We start from the raw sequence: 22,904 nt of genomic DNA on the forward strand, positions 1-22,904 counted from the left end.
AAAACGGGGACTTCATTAGCTATATGTCTGCACATTGCCCAAGATCACCTTAAAAAAGGAATCAAGTGAAGCAACTGTAAGGATATTGTGAATTAAAAAGAGCTATGATAAATTTAAACTGATTTAAACTACACTCAGTGAAGTCAAAGGTCTGAGAAAATAAGTATCTGTTTCTAGGGAGCTCCAAATTTTAGATTATAACTTGACTATTTGTCTTTTTTTTTTTTTTTTTTGAGCCTTTAAATTAGAGGGTTATAATTTTTCTTCTTCTATAGCAGAACTATAGACAAATACTTGTACCAGCATAAGAAGGCCTGCAGTGTAAGGAATTTTTGGTCTGGAACTTTCAGTGGTTTAAGTAAACTCAAAAAAAAAAAAAAAAAAAAAAAAGCCAGTTACCTAAATCAACAGTCTCCCTAATCCCAAGCAAACTTAAACAAACCTCATGCCAGCTAAAAAGGCTGATGAGAAGAGAAACTATTGGCATCCCTTCTGTCCTCTCTGGTATTTCTGGTCCTCCCACCTTCCTCTGTGCCACATTTGATCAGAGGTAATGGACATTCATAGGGTGGGGGCAAGGACTTGCAGACCTTTTTTATTGACCCAAGCAAGACTGTAGAAGAAATTCCTTTGAGGAAACCAAATTAAAAGATCTGATTTTTCTGAACATTATCTGTCTGTCAAAAAGCCCTGAACTGAGTGTGAAAATCCACTAGATAGCCCTAATTCAAGGAAGGAGGAAGGAAAAAATAAACATTTATTAGAAAGAGTTCTGCCTAAGTCCAGTATAAGATCAATCCAGAAAATGTTAGTAGAGTCTGGATGGGGAAGAATGAAGCACGCAAACTGGAAGGAGATGTATTTCCTACCTACAGAGAGCCTTTTGTATGTTGCAAGGGCTCAAGCAGAAATGTGGGTTTCCTTCTCACAACATTGACTTAAAGAGAACATTCAGGTTGACATGTTACACCTTAGAAACAGCTTCATTCTGTATTATTGGCTAGGACACATGGCTGACATCCAGTCATTTACATTTTATGCCCAGCAAATAAAGTGGATTGAGTTTGCCATACATAGCAGAATATCTAACTAGAATTTTGATGTGTGTGTGTCCTGTATCTACCACCTATATCTAGACCTTAATCTTTACCTTAAAATGTATCTAGTGGTAGATTTAAAATAATACACATAGCTCTTGGATTTTTTCCCCTCTTTCTGATATACCTTCATAGACACATACACGCATACACACAGACAGTTCTAACTTTCGGTGATGGCTAGCTAGAGAGTATTTTGTGTTTGAATAAGCTCAGAATAATTCCTTTGACAGTCAAAATTACAGAAAGAAGAAACAGATAAGGTCTGTCTCCTTACTTGATTGTTGCTGGATGGTAGCTGAGACGAAAGACCCCAGAAAACTACACACGTAAAAGAAAGCTGTAATTTTCCTGTAAACAGAAAGAAAACTCCAGTATGAATGCATAGTTTCTGATAGATCCTGTTACTGGCTTTCTCCTCAGAGCCATGCATATTATATGTATAAAAACATGAGTTAAGGATTTACTAGCAGAATTGACAAGACAATTTCTTTACATAAGAACTTTTTTTTATCTTTGTCTGTACAACAAAACAAGTCTATAAAGCTCTTTCTATTACCATTTCTTTCTGTCATAAAAACAAATAACAAAGGCGGCATCTGGCAAGGACAGCTTTAACTCTTCCAGACTCTTATTTACAGATTGCTCATAAATCCCACTTGCTCTCTTACCAGTTGCTTTTCATCTTCACTGCTGATTTTCTTCACTTCTCTCATGTGAATATTTGGTGTATATATTCACGCTTTCTGATTCCTTGTCATGAGTCCTGTTAAAGAGAGCGTGAAGGGGTGCAGACTGCCCGAGGCAGGGCTCAGCAAGGAGGGGGGTTCAGACTGCTGGGTCTGTTTTAACCTTCTGGATGGAAGGAGGTGGAGGCTGGACAGACATGTGTGCCCTGGTGGGGTCTGAGGGCGGATCTCTGCAACCAGTTGCATATAAAGAAGCAAAGAGAGCAAAGAAGCGGCTGCTACTTGTGCCGGCATGGGGATAGAGAGATTAAGAAAATGTGACTAAAGCAATGCCACTGAACGGCAGGATCTGCTGTCTGGGGAAGCACATGAAAGAACAGCATGCACCAAGGGGTTTTAAGGAAACTGGTGGCCCCAACCTTGTGTTAAGACTAAAAATTCTGGGAGCAAGGGAACCACAGTCCTAGAAAAAAGATATTTTTACTTCTTACTGATTTAGTCATCAGATGGCCTTGGGAAGATCCAGCTGGTGATGTCCCAGCTGATTCCGCTGAACAAAAACAGCATTTAAAATCATTTTCATTGCTTAGGCTTGGACCTTTTCAGGGAGTACACATATGTGTTACTAAGCAGGCTGCTGTTCTTCATTTGTCATTGATAAAGCGCTCACTTTCTGTAGACCATAGATATATTTGGACATACAAAGATGTTTATTCACAGTTCTTATATACCTAGAGAGTAAGAGGGGCTGAAATCCATATGCATGAAAAGGTTAAGGAAAAGAGATGAACAACCAGAAGGTCCTGATAGTTATTCCAGTCAAAATTCAACTTGTTAGGAAATGCATGCTTGTTTGTGCTAATACATCATTTAGTTAAGATTTCTTTTTCTCTAGATCCTTAATATTCTGAGGTAGTTAAAAACTCCAGAAAAAAAAAAAACTTTAAAAAGTTGAGGGATATAGCACATGCAGTGAATTCTGCTGCCTGCTAGGAGTCTGAAGCAACAACTCTGAGAAATGAGCTACTCCACTCATCCCAATTAGCTGTAACTGACATACCCCGTACTGGTAATTCCAGCGGCAATGTTGTTCACACTGTTATATCTATTGTTAGAAAGGGAGAGGGTGGATCGTAGACAGTTTTCTTTGAGTAATATGCCTAAACAGCACATGTTGGGTGATTCCGCTTTATCCCCCACCAAGGGCAAAGTATGCTCAGGGAAACTCACAGCCTAGCATTTTGATGGTGAACCTATGACCTGTGTGCCGGAATTGCTATGTGACACTACTGTCGATAAATAAAATCAAAAATTGAAAAGATATAAATCTGATTTCACATTAAGTTTGCCAAAGTCACCATACACCTGAGTCATTCATCCATCATGCAGATATTACCATTGTGTCATGCAGTGGTATCTCTAGGGCACAAGAAGAGGCTCTAAGGAGCAGGAAAGGGATGTGGAAGTCACCTTCCACATCTATGGATGCTATGAAAAAGGAAAAGAGATGAGGTAGCACAGAAACGAATAAGTGAGAGATTATGAGGAGCGAGGGCTTATGAGGAGCAGTAGGAGGTTTGTGAGGGAATAGAAAAGATTCTGGTACAAAAACATGTAAGTTTTGGTGTTAAGTTTGCCTTCGAGAAGGGTTAGTATAGTCACTTTATTTATAACTGCATTAATGAAGAAAAAGCCATCCCAGTAGTTAGATGGGGAACCCTGGCATGCCCTATTTGAGGAAGTTAGCAAGTGTTTTTGGCACATGACATTGCTTGTGTCTGGGGTTGTTCATTCCCTGCCCTCCGAAGGCGGGAAGGCCTTGTTCAGAGAAATTCAGAGAGCACACAACCAGTTCCTGAATAATCTAATATCACTTGCACTTCATTTCAGTAGCTCTCATTGGTGGAGCTTACCTTGTGACTTGAATATATCCTTTCTCGATCCAGTATCTTCAGAAGACATACATACAGAAATAAAAATATAGGAGACACTATGCAATCAAGGATTGGAAAGCCTATTTGTTATTCTATTTCTACACAAAGGCAAAACACTGTAAAAATGCTAATACGGTGAGACCGTCTTGCCCATATTTTGATATCTTCATCCTGAAACAAAGCTCATCATCTATGATGCACTTCCTGATTAAATATCCTATTAATAGTTATCATATTATCTTCAAAGGGGCAGACACACCAGTGATAGCTGATTTAATAGCCCCATGATCTAGTCAATATTACATCCATTTCATGCAAATATAAACTGAGACAGCTGGTATATATATCTTATAAATCTTGCAGGCGGTAACTATCCAGCTGGTGTTCACATTTAAAAGAGCTGAGCATGCTCATGCTGATGTGTCACTAGGTCAATTCATAATCTACATTTTTCTCTTTTCACAAATTAGGCTAATACATTTTTTTTCAGAAAATCCCAGTGACTCCTGTTTAGTCACTTGCTCAACAACTTATTATCTAAGCACTAACTACTGTACTGCTAAAAGCAGATTAATTAAATAACAGAATATGATTCTGCAGAAGATCTCTGTTGCTCAGCTAAGGTATGGTGACTTGGTTCAAATAATATCTCCTGAAAACAAGCTATGTAGGAGAGTCATCACCTAACTAGGATTTTAAAGCGTGCATATGCATCTGACTTCATATTCCTCTCCTTAAATACCTGATTCCATATTCCTGTTTTTACTTGCAGCTTGTGTTGAAGAATATGCTTTCTAACAGCTGTCCGGAAAGACTGTGGTTGGATTCGAGGGAAATAGCAAAAAAATCAGGTGGACCCAGCTTCTTTTGCAGGTATAAAGGCTTATTCTCTCTGATGAAAAAAGTGTCAGTGACATGACTGCAGTTAGACTTTCAGGAGGTGCAATCCACTGCAAACCACAAACACCAACATTTGGCTCAGAAGGAGCTGTTAAATGTGGCAAAGAAGGTTCCTCAGTTCAGCTCAGGCTGACTCCATTTGGGATGGTTAAGTTTAGCCACCTCCTGACATTCATTGTTTGACTGTGCTGGAAGGAGCTCAGTGCCACTGGCCTTTACTCTCGAGCAGGATTATTAGGAGGGACAAGAGGGACAAGCAAGTTTGTTCTTCCTCTGAAGAGTATTTGAGGCACATCTCCCAGTGCTGAGGGCTCAAGAACATGCTTTGGGAACTGAGGGAACAAAAGTCCAATTTGCTTGCTTGAAGGTAGCCTCTGCCTAAATGAGTGGTCTCAGGAAGGAGCAGCAATCACTGCTCCCTGCCCTCCCTATCTGCTCTTCCACCTACACTGTGGGGAGAAGAGCAGCAAGGGAGACAGGCTAAAGTCACATTTTTATCTAGCTCTTACTTTCTGGAATGTTACTTCTGCCTCACTTAGTCATTTCTCTTTGAAATTGTACTGCCATTCTTTTCATTTAACTACAGCTTAGTAAAGCTACATTTTTTATTTCAAGTGTGAAACTGAGGAAGAACAGCACTTGTATAAAACAGTAAGTGTGAAACAGATGAGGATGGTTTTCATGCGAATATTTATTTGGACATAAAGTTAATTGCCTCGAATAGTATTTTACTAATACCTTGTTCCTTATTACCTTGTCCTTCTCTTCTCTGTTCAGTATCCAGTAACAAAAATTTATTTTATACATTTCCATCTTCTTTATTTGTAATATAGCACAATGGTTTCTGCTGCCTGTTCTCTTTTTATTTCAGTAGTCTCTACGGTAAGCATATACCACTCTGTTAATTTAGGTGTGTTTATTGTTGGATTGTGTTCGGCTCTGACAGTTCAAGAACAGCTCTGTGTGGCTATGAATGATGGCAAACCTGAAAGACCTGCCTGTTATTAATCATTCCAAGAGTTGAGATAACTTGGACCTGTGACTGCTCTCGTTGACATGAGGGGCAAAACTTGCACTGACTTAAGCGCCTTTCAGTTAAACCAACAACAAATAATTAAACTGACATCCAGAAGTGTGGGATGATTGAACTGACAGTAAAACTATAATCCTTGTCAGGTTCCAACACATCACTGGAATTTAACAAATAATTTATTTTTCAATAAATTCTTACCTTCATCATAAAAATGTACTTTTCTGTCCAAAATTACGTGAACTTTGGCATGGGAAGAAAAACAGCTTTTCTTTCCAAGCTGTCAGCTTTCGTTTTTCGTAAAGACCAAATGGCTTCTTTCTAGGAGAGGTCACTCAGAGAAACCTGGAAACTTATTGGGCCAGATTCTCATCCCTTGGCACAATCAGCTTTCCAGGGTAGCCTCACTGTAAAGTCACTGAAGCCAGTCTGTGAACTCCCAGGCTGTCACAAAGTACTCTCCAAAATTCAACACATCTCTCGGGAGTGTTCACAGAGTGCAAGCAAGGATGGTATGTGCATTAGGCCAGATGAACTTCCACCATAACTCCGTGTCCCCCACAGCCCCATGTCCCTTCACCAGAGTAATTCTTTCCATGCAGGAGGCTTCCCATTCCTGCATCTTTGAATAAAAGTCTAGATAGTAGTATCTTTCCTATTTTCATTTCATTCTAGGTCAAAAGATTTGTATTTTGTCTCCAGGGGTGCCAGACAGCAATTATCCCCTAATGTTACAGTCAGTAATTCCAATTATCTTAAATACAGAAGAATTTATTTTCTAGAGGAATTACAGAGAAAATCAAAAGAAAAGTTAAGCAGACCTTAGGCAAACTATGCTAAGATTGCAACAAACACTGTAAAAATTAGGATTATGATCTCATTTAACTTACATCAGTGACAATCACTCACTTCACTCATTGATTTCACTCATTTTACTGATTCTCAACAACTGACATAAGATCAGAAACAGACTCTGTACGATTATGTGATAGTTATATGGTGAGCATAAGATGCAGTAAATAATTTCTCATTTACCAAAAAAAATGCTATTATTAAGAGCTTGTTCCAAAGGTCACAAATGCACATAGTTTAAAAAAAGAACAAACAAAAATGTAAAAGAATTTCCAGTCACAATTTAATATGCCTTGATGATATTATTGTTTTATACTGCTGTCTCTTCCCTGTCATTGTGAATTACCTAAATATTACCCTAACTCACTAGAACGCCGTTTTAGATGGGGTTCTGGCATGTTTCAACAGAACTGGGAAAATATAATATACACCTAAATACCTTCAGATTCAATTTGAGCTATGCTAATGTTAGCTGATCACAAATTTCCGTTCTTAAAAACAGAGCTTTTTGTAACCCTTGACATGATGGAGTCCTTGACATTTCCATTGAAATTTATCTCTATATACTGCAGCAACAATTTTATTTTACTGACATGAAATACCGGTCAATAGAAGTCGTGTCCCCACTGCAACCAGTAACAAAACTTCTGTTAATTTAAACAGGATCAGGATTTCCTCTTCCTATGCAATATATGTGCACTACTGCAGTGGTTCATAGGTAAAAATACTTATGAAAGTAGAAGCAGTGTGTGGTTATTCTCGGCAGTAACAATTTTAAAGGCTGGGCTTTCAGCTGTGCTCCCTGCCCTGTCACTTGCCTGCCCTCAGCTTATTACACTGCCTTTGCTCCTCTGTCCTGTCTGGCTCCAGCAGCCAGACCCCCAAAGACGGGGCATGTTTGGCTCAGCCTCGCTAAATCCCCGTTTCAGAGAAAAAAATGAAAGGGACAAAGCAGAGGGAGAGAGATCTCGGCAGGACAAGGAAGGAAAGCAAATGCTCGCTTCCACAAAAGAGCAAATTCCATGGCACAAATTCTGACTTCTGTGGCACCTCGAGAAAAAAGCCAGATTTCGCAGCGTTGGAGACCGTGATGTTTCTGGAGAGGCTTTCTGTCTGGAACGATGATCCCCAAAGTCCTCAGCTCTCCCCAGAGTCACTTCAGGCTTTTGGCAGACTTATGACATCACTGTGTAGTTTTATATTTATTCAAGTGCTATCTGAAAAGCCCTGGGACAGGAAGAGTCAGATGGACAGTTTGTTTTATAGCCAAAGCTGGGTTTCAACAACATATGATATTAGTGAAAATGCCAGGACCAGAGAATGCTGGTATATAAAAGCCTCTATATATAATAAATGACATTTAATATTTTAATCTGCAAAATACATTCTGTGTTAAACTAACTCTGACAAAATTCAACAGGTGTTATTTTCTCCCTTGTAAGAAACATAAAATCCATAAAAACATAAGAATAACACAATAATAAAATATTATGAAACATGATTCTAAGAGCTTGTAAGCATTTGGTTATTTATAATAAGATCTATATTACCCTTGCACAGATCTTTAAAAAGATATACATTTTTCTTTCCCTTACATGTCATTATTGACCTCGGTATTGCAACTAGGTTGCAAAAAATCTTCTGGTCAGTGGTTCATTCGGGTGAAACTAAGACAACAAAAATTTGTTAATGGTTTATTTTGCCTTCCTGAAGTTTTCTTTCAGTGAGTCCACCACCATGCCATTAGCAGCAGTGCGCGCCTGAGCAAGGTGCCAAATCCTGGGTACATTTTCTCCAGATTTCTTTTGGAGCAGTACAGAACTGAAAGCAATTAGATGTTTCATTTCTTTTCTGTCCCTCAGTGAAAGCCTTTGCTTTACATGTGACTGCAATCTAGTGAGTACTCAGCTTTGAGCTGTACAAGTGATAATTAGGAACACAATATGACTGTGAGTTGTTCTCTCGTGTCTGTGTGTTTCTTAAATTGCTTGAATGGTTGTATTTTTGACTGCATTTTAAATATAGGCTTGTGAAGACCAAGAAGAGTATGGACTGGGTCATCCAACATGCTGCTGAAATTTAAAATGTTGCACAGAGATATTCTCAAGATTCAGAATTTAATTTTCTGCTCTTTATTGTTTAAATCAGTTTAAACCAGTCACCTCATTACATCCATACCAAAAGCAAAGCTAACAGGCATGGGCACAAAATAATTGTCAGGATCAGCAATTTCTTTATAGTATTATGGTCATTAAAGTTTTGTGCCTCAGTCTCCTCTGCTCTCGCAGTGGGAGTTATCCGAAGGAGACTGACTGTGAACGAGATCGAAGCAGTGATTCTCAGGCTCGGATGCAAGGAGAGCATGGCAGAGGGCAGCACAAGAAACTCTGGAAAAATCTATGTCTGTCCAGGTCAAGGGAGAGATGAGGCTGATGACATTGGTAAGTTCATGGTTGCAACTACTGCCCTCCCACCTTCATCCAAGGAGCAGAACCATCCCAATTCCTTGGGCAGATAGCTGTGGTGTGCAATTAAAAGTTTCAGTCCTTATAAAAGCTTCTGTGGGCATCAACATGAGGGATTTTCTTTGTCTTTTTTCAGCTTGCTTAAAAACTGAGAGGATTAATCAGGAAAAAGACAGTAGAAGACCAAAGAGAGTTAAACGAGGGAAACATTCAGCAGTTTAAAAATAGCAGGATCATTAGTGTTGGCACTCCTTCATTTCACCACCTCTCCTCTGCCCCCTCATTCTGAATACACGATGGCTAAGGCAAATAAGTCAGGAATCAGTAGTGAACAAGGCTTCCCGTTGTGGAGCTCTTTCAATATTTGTTGTAGAATTTGGAAAAGTGTGTGGTAACAGCAGGAAGAGCACTGTAAAAGGAGAAAGGAGGTGCCTTCTGGGCAAGGTGGTTGAGGGCTACAATTAAGCATCAGATTTTAACCCTGCCTCACCCATAAAATCTGTTGTGATGCCAAGTGATTTGCTGATACAAAATCTTCCACTGATAATCATTAGGAATAAGCTTCTCCTTTACTGAGCACCTGGTTTAGGAGGGACTTAAAATACAACTAAGGAAACAGAAGTTGTTCCTGGAACATTCAATGTGCTATAAAGATGCATGTCTCAGAAAATTCAAGCCCTAGGTATTATAAGTTGCACAGTTAGAATTAGCACCTACTTAACAACTATGCCTTCATTGTTGCTTCTCAAATGCTATCTAGAAAATGGGATAGTAACAGGACCTATTCTCATGAGGATGTGGTGGGGAGAATTGCAAAGGTAAATATTTTTTGAATGTTTGCATATTATGCTGATAAGCATTATAGAAAAGTTAGTGAGGAAATTAATATTTTTCTCTCTAGAGTTTGAGAGGGATGTCCTGAATTGCATACCGAGAATAAAAATGCACCCAACAAGCACCATCCAATCTGTGCTGTCTGTCTGCATGCTGAGTCTACTGGATTAAGTGACGAAGCTTTTCTTTGAACTTAAAAGCATCAGGGACAGATTGAGACAAGAACTCTTTAGAAAGGATTTACTTGTAATCACCTAATGGATGAGCATGTGGACGAGACAGACACAGTTCACGCACTCCTGCAATTCCAAGACAAGTTTCAGAAGCCTCAGACCTAGCAACGCTCCTAGAAACAGTAACCAGCTATGGGATAAGGAAGGTCTTTTCCTGGAAGGATGACAATTACAGAATAGAAAACAAAGGGTAGAATTAATGATCATTTTCATAGTAGAGAGAAGGTTATCAACAAAGTCCCATAGAGATTTGTACAAAAGCCTGCACTGTTCAACATGTAGAGAAATGATCCTGAAGGAGTGTGAATGATAGGGTGGTAACATCTGCAGAAAAGAGGAAGTTATCAGAACAATAAAAATGAAGGCTGAGTGTGTAAAGTTGCAGGAATATCTCAAATTTTATGGTAATCCTACCATTCTAGAAAGACATATGGCAGCTATAATAGGATGAGGTATAAAAAATAACCCAGTGCGCAACAGTAGGCAAAAAAGTAAGCTGAATGTTAGGAGTAATTAGGGAAACAATACTGAACAAAGCAGAAAATGCCAAGCTGCTACTGTATAAGCCATGGTCAGCAGGGATGGTCAAAGGTTTGGACTGGTTTCAAAAGGATTAACAATTAAGTAGATGAGGGTTCTTCAACTCTGAAAAAGTGATATTTAATAAAAGTCTTAGCAGCATGGGAAAAGGTAATAAAAAACAAGTTGTTAATCTCTTCCTGAACAAGGTCTAAGGCCTCAGCTGAAGCTGGAACCAGAAGATTCAAAACAAAAGTGCGGTCTCATCACTCCATACAATGTATAGTTAAGCAATGGAATTCATCTCTGCAGGACGCTGTGAATACCAAAAGGTTATACGGGATCAGAGACATGACAGATCAACAGAGGCAAAATCCACCAGGGACCACATCCACTCACAAAGCCGTGTAGACTCTACATTACTATTACTCATTCTCTTCCTATATGCTTCCCCAGGTGCCCACTATTAATCTGTACCAGAAGAAGGTTGCTGTACTAGACAGACTTTTGGTCTGACCTGTTATAGCTAGTCTTATGTTTTAGTACTTAAAAGACTCTCCGATACTGTGTATTCAAGAAGAAAAGACTCTACTTGGAATACCAGAGCACGTTTCGGGAGACTGAGACCTGGCAACACTCCAAAAAACAAAACCAGCTACGGGCTAAGAAGGAAGGGAGTTTCCTTCTGATGCTTCTTGATTTCTCAGTGGTTGACTTTGCAGTCATATCATTCTTTTAATAAGAGCTTTTTACTATAATTATTGAAATCATTTTGTAGTAGGGCTTGGGATCGTGATCTGTACAAGGACAGAAGAGAAAGATGACAAACAGATTGATGAAAAACAACATACAGATATAATGAACAACCAAAGAGATATTAGGGAAATAATAACACAAATTGTGTAGGTGCCCAATGCTGGAAAAGAGGTACCAAATAGCTGATGAGTTTTTTAGAGGCAGAGGAGAGCTGTAAAAATGAATTTAAAAGAGGACACAGAAGATGCATGGGACTGCTTAAGGGAACTACTATCTGCAAATGTTTTCTGCTGTTTGTTCAAAATTTTAACAAATAGTTAGCCTTTTAACAAAGGCTAACTTCATTGGCAGAAGGAGGTAAGGCAACTTCTGCGCTGAACAGGATAGATAGTGAACTATGGAAACTCTATATACTGAAACATAAAGCCAAGTAGTTTATGTTTGATGCAGTGAAAGAGGAGGATTCAAAGACGAAATCAGCAGTATAGCCAAAGCAACAAACTAGGCATATATGTCAAGGTTTTGAATTCAGGTAAGCCTAACAGTTAAAAGAAAGCAGCTTGGTAAACAAGATGCAAGGTATCAGGATGGAAGTTTTGTTCTTGTATTTGGAGAGGAATCTCAAAAATCACATTACATGTTGGAAGTTAAAATAGAATACAAAAAAAACTATCATAGAAGCGTAGAAAAAATTAGGTTGGGCAGAAACTCTGAATACAAGCAACCTAGTCCAACCTCCTTTTAGAGCAGAGCCCATTTCAGAGTCAGAGCAGCTTGCTCAGGGCTTTGCCTAGCTGAGGTCTGAGCATCTCCAAGGATGGAGATTTGAGCCCCCCTTGGGGCATCTGCACCAGGGCTTAGCCACTATCACAGAGACAATTTTTCTGTATGTCCAAACAGAATTTCCATAGCTACAGTTTCTGAATACCTCAGTATCTGTGTTAGCACTCTGAGTTTCTGAGCCTCATTCTCCAATGTCTTGCCCTTGAGATGAATGTGAGAAAGACTTTCACTACCAGGAACAAGAGATTTGATAGTTACTTTTCTACTCATTTTGTATAGCTGTAAGTAGCTGTTTGTGCTGTAAGAAAGATAGTGAAGAATCAAGTGCTCAGATGTTTAAGAGCAAGGTAAGCCAATAATGCATGAATTCAGAAAAGAAAAAAAAATCTGCCAGTGATATTGGGGAAAATCCGGGATATTTCTTCCGGAAAACTACAGAAGAACTTTTCTTAAAAAACAAAAACATAAAAATAGTCAGTGAGTCAGGAAACTGTTTATCATCTTGATTTATTTGTTAGTGGTAGCCTTTGCAAGAGATTGGTAAATGCTTTACTGTAACTCATTTAAGAGGGAAGGTATCATGCCTATAAATAAATCCACATTGATCATCTAGTTGGATAAGTTTCTCTGTCTCTCTTGTGTTTTTGATGCAATGCACTGAAGCGTATCTCATCAGATATGATTAGATATTTCCTGTTGTCATGTGTAAATTAGTCACTCCTGCAAATGTCACAGAACTTGTTTTACTGCTTTCTCATTTATTTCTGTATGTTCTACAGTTGGGTTGCCCAAGACAAATACCCATTGTTGCTACCTTTTTTTATTCCTTTTTACAATCAGTTGGCTTTTTTTTGCACAACAAATCCGGTAAGTCTTACTGTCCAAGGAATCTAGGCTTTCTATATGTCATTTGGTTAATTTTTTCTATGTAAGGTTGAAGAGGGCAGTTTTACCAATAATACTTAACACATCTCGAGTTTTCTCACTCTTATTTCCTGTTGGAATGGTACCTTTGCCTATATACTTTCTAAAACTAAAATCTTATAAACATCTTATAAACATAATCTTATAAAGTCAATTCCCAGAACTTATGCCTTTATAAATTATGGGTTGAGAAATTCATAACATTTATAACATGCCGCCAAGTATAATTTTTAGGGAGGAATTTTTTTTTAATGTCAGTTGACATCAATTTAAAAAAGAAAAATCTCCTACAAAAGCATAAGGAAGGTGATAATGGAAATTATCACCTTTCTGATATTATGGCTGACAAATCAAGAGTCAAGTGACCTACGACAAAAGCCAAACAGTAATGTTTCCTATGTACAGAATTTGCATCTCTGTCAGTGGGAGCTCTGCACAAAAAACAAGAATAAAAATATCCTAACTACAGTGCTCTGAAATGTCAAATACATTTCTCCACAATACTTGTAATCTTCCCTGAGTTATGCAGACTGTGTTGTACACAGCAGCCATGCTCTGGAAAATGGCCAATTACTGCAAAGATTTACAGCATAGTTTAAATAGCTGAGAGTGAAAGGCACGTGTTCAAGGGGAAGGCGGCAGTGCAGAGGATTAGCAGTGGGAGAGGACTTCTATCGCTTCTAGGTCAGTGCTCTGAGTCAAGATTTGCTCAGAGCTGAGCAGAAATTGTTACTGTCTGATGTCTGCTAGTCCACGTGAAACAAGTTAATGATCGCAGTGCAACCCATGGCAGACAAGTATCCCACCAGAAAACCACTGTGCCTTCTGGAAGCCTTGTAAGAAACCCAACAACTAATTGAGCACGGAAAATGAACTACCTTCTCACCCCTAGCAAAGATCTTTCCAGGCTAAGGATGAAATCAGACGGTGGGGAAGGGTGATCAGGAAGCTGCTTCCCTAGCACTTAGCAATTTTAGGGATAAGCAAAGGACTTTACAGCACTGCTGTACCAGTAGCTTTCAAGTCCTTGCAAATCTGTCTGAATAACATAGGTCCATACGAGCAGTCCTCTGACCAGTGCAATACCCTGAGCAGCATCAGAGACAAATAGTTATGTCTGAATGCTAGTCTCAGGAATATTATTTAGATTTGTTTTAAATATTTGAAGGATCATTTTAAGTACGAGTTCTCTTGAGCCAGAGCTTCTAAACTGAAGGCACTTGACAGAGGAGCACAAACATCCTGTTTGTGTCGGCATGTGTAGCACACAGAATTTATCAAAAGTGCATCAGAGATTCGTATAACTTATGTTGGAAGGGACCTTTGGAGGCCATCTGGTCCAACCCCCTGTTCAGAGCATGACTAACTTGCAAATTAGAACAGGTTGCTCAGGACCTTGTAAAATTTTGAACATCTCCAAGGGCAAAGATCCCTCATCCTCTCTAGACGACTTGTTCCAAAATTTGATTACTCTTTCAGATAGCTACTTTGTAAATATGCTTATTTACTGAATTCATGCTAGATGAAATAGCAGTCCTGGAGCAAAGAAGTGCCAAGATAGTTGCTTGCCACGATCAGTGTATAAATACAGGTGAGAACCTTTTCTAAAACTCATTGTCACTCTAGTATCGTTGTCACTATACCTCTAGGACGCTTCTCAGAGTATTTTAGACTCCTTGATGTAACTGGAAAAAATACTCCGGGGCAGTGAACATAATTTCCAAGGTAATGCAGCACAAATTTGACACACAATATTCTCTGATCCTGTGAAATTTCAGTACTTTCCTTAGAAACTCCTCTATTGTCAACCTACCTGTGCCTTAAGTCTCCTCTGCAATCTTGCTGCTTTTCACTGTTTAACACTGTGAAAGTTTTCTTCAGGATGAGGTGAGGTCTACATTACAGAAGCCTTTTCTGATATATTAATGACAGAATGTGGGTTTTTTAATGATACTTTTACACCAGCAAAGTCCTAACATATATGCAGTTATACCAGATAAATGGATTTCATCAGCATAGCATGTTTCACTTGCTGAACTGGCATAAGCCGTTACAGGAAAAGCATATTTTTATTTAAAGGAAATGATCTAAACTGGGGAATGTTTTCCAGTGTTTACTGGGCACAAAACTATCTGTGGCAATGTGATTAGTGAATTAACTTTTCTGTCCAATAGGTGGAGTTTTACAATCACCAATGCTCAGACGCTCAGGCTATTCTGTTCATTCACTGTAAATTAAATTAGTCCTTACTGTGTGTTAGTGTTGTTTAATATTGATACTGCAAGATGTACATACGCATAAATGCATGGATTACAGGCTCTTTCCATCTTAATGTACTATACAGGTTGTTAGGATATCCAATACAGTACTATTTCTAGCTTGAGTTATCTTAGTCAGATAGGACTTTCTTATATTTTTAAGTACTGTAATATTATCTGCAAGGTAGACACCTTTTTAAAAAGAACTTCACTGCAAAAATATCAGAAGCTTTTCTTCTATCACATATTAACTCGCTTCATGTTCTTATGTTATGTTGCCTGTTATTCATCTAATGTAAATGACATTTTCTGCTTTCCATTTGAGTGGCATAATTAGCAATGCACACAGCAGTGATTGCACACCTTTTTATGATATAAAGACATTTTTCATAACCTTTCCATTATCATCCCTTATTTTCTATCACGCAATATTCTATTTGTCTATTTGCTTGAAGCTGTGCCGTGTGCAGAGTTTTCATTCCATCTGCAATACAACAATCCTGCTACTGCAACTATGAGAGTATTTAGAAGCAAATGCAACCAAGAGAGCCGGGAGAGTGATCATGGGCCGAGCTGGGATGGGTGACAGAGCTGTGGGCCCTGACTGCTGTTCCCAGCCTTATCAGAAGCTAGATCCGTTCCTTTGGGTTTTAGTTCCTATTTCTCATGTTTAAGTCATGCTCCTCTGTTACATGTTTGCCTTTGGACCTGATGAGTCTTACATTGCCTGCTGTGTGCAGTGTACCTAGTAGCAAAGCTGGAACAGTCTTGGGCACTCCCACTAGACAGAAGAAGAAATTAAAGCTTGATCTCACATCTGCTGGATGCACGTGCTAGTTAGTTCATTACTGCATACAAAATAGGTGTGGTGGTAGGTACTATTACCAGTAATCATCCTGATTATTATTGATTTGAAAAGGATGTGCCCTGATTATTTTTTCAAAGATGAGTTGTAAATGCTTAATCTCAGGGGTGGATTGCATGTTCTGCATCCTAGAGGTAGGGAGAAAACTTCCTGAAGCCTTGAGTCAGGTACTTTGGCTCTAGGTAGGGATTTTCAGCATGTTCCTGTACTAATGATTTCCTGCTGGCTCCTCGTGCAGCACGTGGGGTTTTTGGGGGGTAGGTCTTACAGTGTGCCTGCTTCTCCTTAGGTGCTGTATAGGAACCATAGGTGCCTAATTCTGACACCTGGATTCTACTCTAGGAGGATATCCCTAAAATTAAAATGTTTTATTGGTAGGCACTTAAATCTCTTCTTTAGTTCAGTCCATATAACCTTTTAAAAACTTGCTAGACATTTTAGTTATTATATAATCTTGGCATTTACTCTGGAAATTGCCTGGGATAGTTATCTTCTGTTGCATTTTGTACAAAATAGATTAAACTGGTGTGGCTTGATGGAATATGTCAGTTAGGTGAGATAGAGTAGGTAGAGTTGCTATATGCTGTCTGTTGAATTAATTCTAAAAATATATTCAACCAGCTATTACAGAATAGTAAAAAAGCCAAAGAAAAGAATTAATTGACTGGTATTGTCAGATACTGTCTACACCATTCCCTTTTGCAGCAGAGGCTGAGAAATTGCTGCTTTAGCAGGGTTTTTTTTTTTCTGTGCGTGTTCCCTTAAACCAGGTACATCTAACTGGATAGAAGCCAAATGTAGAAATGTCTGTAAATTATCATACAGTCCAAAGCAGTAGTAACTTAAGAATCTCTCTCACGTTCAGAATAAAAAAATATTACTTGGCTGGAAACTTGTATCTCATAACAGAGGCCCATAAAATATTGTAAATGCTGCAGGCAAGAAAATTAACAAGAACACAGCGTGCTATATCAAGATTCAATTGCTATATTCCAGCATATGGTTACAAGTAGTAAAAAGGAGTTAAAATTAGTTTTTGGTCACTAAATTATAGCTGAGTTTATTATTATTAACACGATTTCTCAATGCTAAACGTCGGAGTTATTTGGATGCTGGATTCATCAACACTTACTCACCGGAATAATGCACTGATAATTGAAGGATGCCCAGCATTCTTAAGTGGTGATCCATAATATTTTTCTTCCTGGGTAAATATGGATTTAGCTGAGCTGAGGAAATTAAATCATCCGTACGGTGGCAGCTCTGAGAACTAACACTGACTGTGAAACAAGAATTCCCTTTAAACCTATTTCAAGTTTGTCATATTTTTATGTTGGCTTTCAATGAAACCAAGATGTAAGAAAGGAAAAGAAAGTATACTACCACAGCCCCAAAGCAGAGGATGCTCCAAAGGCGTAGATCAGCCCTCTCCTTGTCTTAGGCTTGCTTAGGCAGAGCAGGAGTTTTTGGCCTGTGACTCTTTGGCTGCAGTACGCTTCAACAGCCCAGGCCAGCTTTGCGCCCAGGCTGACATAGCCTTTTTGCAGAAGATGCCAAGGGCCTCATAGGAAGAACCTAGGCCATCCTTTCAGCCCTGTAGTAGTGATTGTGTATCAAAGGATATATGGGGCAACCTGGCAAAGCAGCAGAGTCTTGGCACCTCTGCACTGTAGATAAATAGGCATTCAGTACTAGTGTGGATTTGAGTTTTCCCCAGCATTTCTTGGAAGTTACTTCTTTTGTGCCATTGAGAAAGATCGTGGAGGGCCATACAAAGTCGACAGCTAGCACTGTGGACAAGGCGTAGATCTGTGTTCACACTCACTATGTTGTGTGGGTGTTGCATGTGAATCCCCTGGACAATGGCATAGCGTGGTCTTTCACTCTTTTGTTTGCTTGAAATTCAACCCAGTACCTGAAAAATATTATTGATGAAACTGTATGTGGAACCCACACATGTCCTCAGAAAGTTGTAGTGTTAACAAATTGTCATCTTCTGATAGAAAAAAAGATATGTTGAAAAACACCAGTTACTACTAAATACCAATTTGTAATGAAGCTTCCATCTAGTTGTAGCTATATAAAAACATTGTACAGCTCTACAAATTCAGCGTAGATTCTTCTTTCCTCTTACTTAAAGTGTTTTCAGCTACCTTACAAGCCTAGAAAAAAGTTTCAAAGGATATATAAAATCATGAGATACAACTGAGATTTCCATTTCTCTGGACATACGTCTAGAAGTGAAATCAATATATATTAAATGCTGTCTGGTGATCTACGGCTGGAATGCTCAGTGGAGAGCATTAAGTGCCATGTGCAAGATTGGTACAAATCCTACACTTTTAGCATATAAATTAAATGCCCTGTAGAAACCTCATAAAATGCAAACCCTTTACTCAAAGGCTAAGATGAAAAAAAAAGGAAAAAAGATTGATGGCATTTGATGGTGTCGAGTGTACAATATGCAACAACTTAAGAGATCTGATCTGGAGAGGATACCCACTTGACAGTGTTTAGGGAGCATGGCCTTTTAAAGAGTTTCAGATAAGATATCCAGAGTCACTAGTCTGAAAACCTTGGTGCCAAAATCTAAATGGTGATTGTGACATACAAAGGAAGGTATTCCACATAAAGGTTTGTCTAGGAGGGACTTAGGCTGTGGTTATAAGGACTCATTTTAGTAAGTGATACATCCTGAGAGTTTGCAGTCTTTTTGTTGCTTACAGCCTGGGGAACAAAGAGAAGATTTAACTTCCCATGCCATTCAATAAGCAGTCATGGGAATTAACTCTAAAAGGGGCTGGTATTCTCAAAGCAGAACATACAGCTTCAGTATCTAGGAAGAACAGTGAGGAAAGGGGTAGATCTTAGCATCAAAAAGATTAAGAGGTCAAAAGAATGCAAGCACAAGAACGATCATATTAGGAGATTATACATTTAAAAGAAATGTGTTTTAAAAAAAAAGATTTTTGTCAGAGCAAAAATATGAGTGAAGTAAGAGAAAAAGAAAAGACAATGATCCCTAGGATGTGATTCATACTAGGGAACAGTGCTTTGAAAAAAAACCAAAACAAAAACAAAAACAAAAAGGAGTATTTACATAGTCCACCTTGAGTTTAAGATGTTTGCATGCATTTGTTTGGAATGAGCTACCCGCTTTCTAAAGCAGACTTCTCTGTAGGGAGGAAAGTGCATTTTAGGGTCACTATCTTAGAAGAGTATGCTAGGCAGCACATTACATCATTCATGAATTGGCTACAAAAACAATGGGGACAAAAATGAAGCTTCGAGGGATGCCAAGAAAGAACTGACAGAACAGCTAGGAGCGTCAAGGAAAGAACCTGGAAACCATGGGAAGATAGAACACCAAGTAGCAGAAAACAGTCTAGGATACAAAAGTCAGCAAGTATGAGAGCAAGACAAAATATAAGTCTTGAAGTCCAGCCAGGAAAATATGTATTTAGACTGTTTGCACTGTTTCTCCTGAAGTTGTTCTGCGAATAAATACCAGTTTCTGGTGGGAAAAAAACAGTATTTTTCCAACAGATTTATATATTTCAAAGAATACAACTAGACAATTCACGACTAATCTCTTTCATTCTACTGTTGAGCTGGTCTCAAGCATGTCCACAGAAATCAGTGGAAGTATTCTAGATTTTCAAAGCTATAGACCAAGCTGGAATTTGGCTCAGAAACACACATTTCAAAATAGCATATTGATATTGGATATAGAAGCCCCTAAATAAATAATGAGATTTTTCAATGTGCCTGGTTGGTCTGTGCACATCCTATCTGCTACTTGCACAATGAACACTGTAAGAAGTGCTGGAGAAAAGACAGAGACAGTAGACAATCAGATTTAATATAAGTAGTGATACTAACAAAGCTTGGATACTTATTCCATGAGCCTGTTAACTGCCAAAGGCGCTCCACTGTGAGAGAAGCTTATGTTTACCCAATTTTTCTTATCAAATGCAGAGATGTTTTAAAATTTGTAATGGTGTTCCCATGGAAACTTTCCCTATGCCATGCACATTTTCTTTGCTACAGGTCACATCCTATTTCATCTTTAGTCATTATTATTATTAATGTAGACGGTGGTTGCTTCATGAGTGCCTTGCAGCTTGCATACTCCGAAGACCGCTCTTCAAGATAAAGATTTAATTGCCCTTATTGTTACAGTTTAGTCTGTCATTTGCTTCCTATGCACAACATAACAAGGAATAGATCTTCACAGGCTTTGTTTGCCGGAGCAAACAGACTGTTTCAAGTAAAATGCTCTAAAATAGTATCTAAGGTGGTTTGCATAGGATATTTCTCATTCTGATGTCTATAATATTCTGAATGGTCAATTGTAGCTGTAACAGTTGGGGCACTACGCACAAGAGAATTTGCTGTTTAGTGTTTCAGAAAACTGTATCGAGGGAAAAGGGCTAACTATGCTTTTCTTCTCTTTTAAGGAGTAGTGTTATAGGTGTAAACACCTGAGATAGATGCTGCAGCACTCCCAGTATGAGCTGCTTTTTTTCAAGATATTCTTTACTTCTTGAAATTTTTACCTGCTGGACCCAGGCTTTACTTTAGCACACGACAAACCACTTCTGGATCTTGAATGAGTAAGCAAAAAAGCAAACAAACAAACAAAGTTTGTCTGCTTTTGAACAGCTGCAGTTCTGCAATGGCTTGGCTAGAAAATTGGTTTTTTGCCAAATAGCCCTCACAAAGTATATATGAATGTGCTGATGAAAAACAATTTAGATCTGGCCCGGTTACAGCTTGCTGAAAATAACACTTTGTGCACAAGCAATCTTTTTTTTAGAATGAGTGCTTAAAATTACAAAAATCCTGCAGGAGTGCAGTGCTAATATGAACACACATTTTCTCCAACAGCTACTGTTTCTCAAACAACTCACTATGACATGCAGCTTGTCAATGCAGCTTTTTACTGCTCTTTTATATATAAGTTGCATTCTCTATTTCTATACAGCATATGTACAACACACAGTATGAAAGGAGAAAATGCCATACATTTGTATTTAAGGGGTAGAAAAAAGCATGTCAATGTGTAGCCCTGCTATCCGAAGAGCTACTGGAGCAGATGGAGATTTGGTCAGGACTGACCCCTCAGTTTCCTCCTCTTTCTGCAGGAGGATTTATCCCAGCTACTTTGTAACTTTAAGAGGGTGGAAAACTGTGTGTTTGGTAAGGGTTCCCCAGTTCCCTATTTCTAGCCCCATTGCCTACTGGGGATGTCCTATTGCCGAGTTTCTGCCTGGTTTCAGCTCCTTGTCGCCCACAACAGAGCGTGAGGAAACCTGTGGACCGAGGGTAGGGAGTTAGGCAGACTCCACCGACACGGCTTTCCCTTAGTTGTGCTAATTTCTCTTGGGAAAGGGGGAATTGAATGGTGAAATGTCTTCCTGTTCTTTCACCATATTACAACATGAAGAGAGGTCCTGATATATCTCCCTTTTACATTTGCTTTTAAAATATTTGTTATCGTGTCCCCTTATCTCTTTGCTAAAATATGCAGTCCCAGTATTTTCAGCCACCTTTCAGATGAGAGAAACCCTGCTGCACTGGTATTGTTTTTTTCCTTGTTTTCTGAGCCTAAGGTACAGTATTTCAGAGGCAGACTGATGTGCGGAGTACAGTGTGTGCAGCTGCAGCTGCACCGCTGATTTGACTAATGGCTGGCTTCTGTGCTCATTTGCTTCTTCCTCCTCATGTATCTTAACATGTTTTTGTTTTCCAGCGCCTAGCTGCACATAAGCATGATACAGCTTTTGCTACAACTTGTTCTCTTCACGGTGATATGTTGATTTCTCTTTTGGGTTGATAGAAAACAGCAGGCGAGCAGGCGGGCGACTTTTTAATATCCAGCCACAGAGAAAGGCATCCATGTTGCCAATGCACCCTTAACTCTAGCTGGGTATTTTTTTGTGACTGAATCTTATAATGTTTTTTTGAGCCAATACAGAAGTCATTACAGTGGCTGAGTAAAAAAGTCTTGATTAAACTCTACTTTGTTGGAATTCACATGTTATCAAAATTATCAGAATAATAACATCAGGATGACAAACCTCTCTCCTCCACATATTTCATATTTCTCCTCCCCTGCAGCAATGTCAGTATCTTCAATCAACTAGCTGATTTCTCCAGATTCTTGAAGACAATTCTCTCTAACAGCAAGGAAGGATGGCGTACCCCATCTTTATGTAAAATTATAATAAAATTTTAAAAATTAAAGTTGTGTAGTTCAGGTAAAAAAGCAGATGACTTCACATAACTGATGCTGTAGGCCTTACTCTGCTAAAGCAGTGATTGGACAAAACATTATCTTCTCTTAAATCTAAATCTCCTTATGATTGCAGCAGAAGTACAATTCTGCCTTTTGAATTATTTCTGTATCCTCTGAACTGCTTCGGAGAATGAACTTGGTGCAGCTAAAAAGCTTTAAGATACTATAGGAACATTCTGGATATAGACCCAAACACACAATTTCTGATTTCCTCAGGACGTTAGTGTCTACAGCACTTGAGACCTATGCTACGATGCACAAAGTGTCTTGCAAGATAAGACAAATGCATATAATTAAATATGATTCTCTCTCGTAAGTACAACTTCACAGATGTGCTACCTTTAAATACTCAGCATTTACCTGGAAACAAGACAAGCTCAGACACAGATTGAACAAGTTCATTACAGCCTTACTTGAATTCCCACAGAGCCCCCAGTGTTATAAGAAGGATTCTTTCAAACAGA

At 38.8% G+C, this 22,904-nt stretch overlaps 1 protein-coding gene across 1 annotated transcript in view; it reads right to left on the reverse strand.

Annotated features, from left to right (window-relative positions):
• Nucleotides 1-1,958, reverse strand: part of COL9A1 (collagen type IX alpha 1 chain) — a 71,226-nt gene extending 69,268 nt beyond the window's left edge. The window contains exons 1-2 of the mRNA XM_009689149.2: nucleotides 1,769-1,958; nucleotides 1,375-1,448 (exon numbers count right to left, since the gene is read on the reverse strand). Coding sequence (XP_009687444.1) covers nucleotides 1,375-1,448; nucleotides 1,769-1,782 — 88 coding nt within the window. The 5' untranslated portion in view covers nucleotides 1,783-1,958. The remainder of the gene's footprint in view (nucleotides 1-1,374; nucleotides 1,449-1,768) is intronic.
• Between the last annotated feature and the right edge of the window lie 20,946 nt (nucleotides 1,959-22,904).

This window comes from Struthio camelus, chromosome 3, assembly GCF_040807025.1.
Source record: "Struthio camelus isolate bStrCam1 chromosome 3, bStrCam1.hap1, whole genome shotgun sequence".
NCBI classification, from domain to species: domain Eukaryota; kingdom Metazoa; phylum Chordata; class Aves; order Struthioniformes; family Struthionidae; genus Struthio; species Struthio camelus.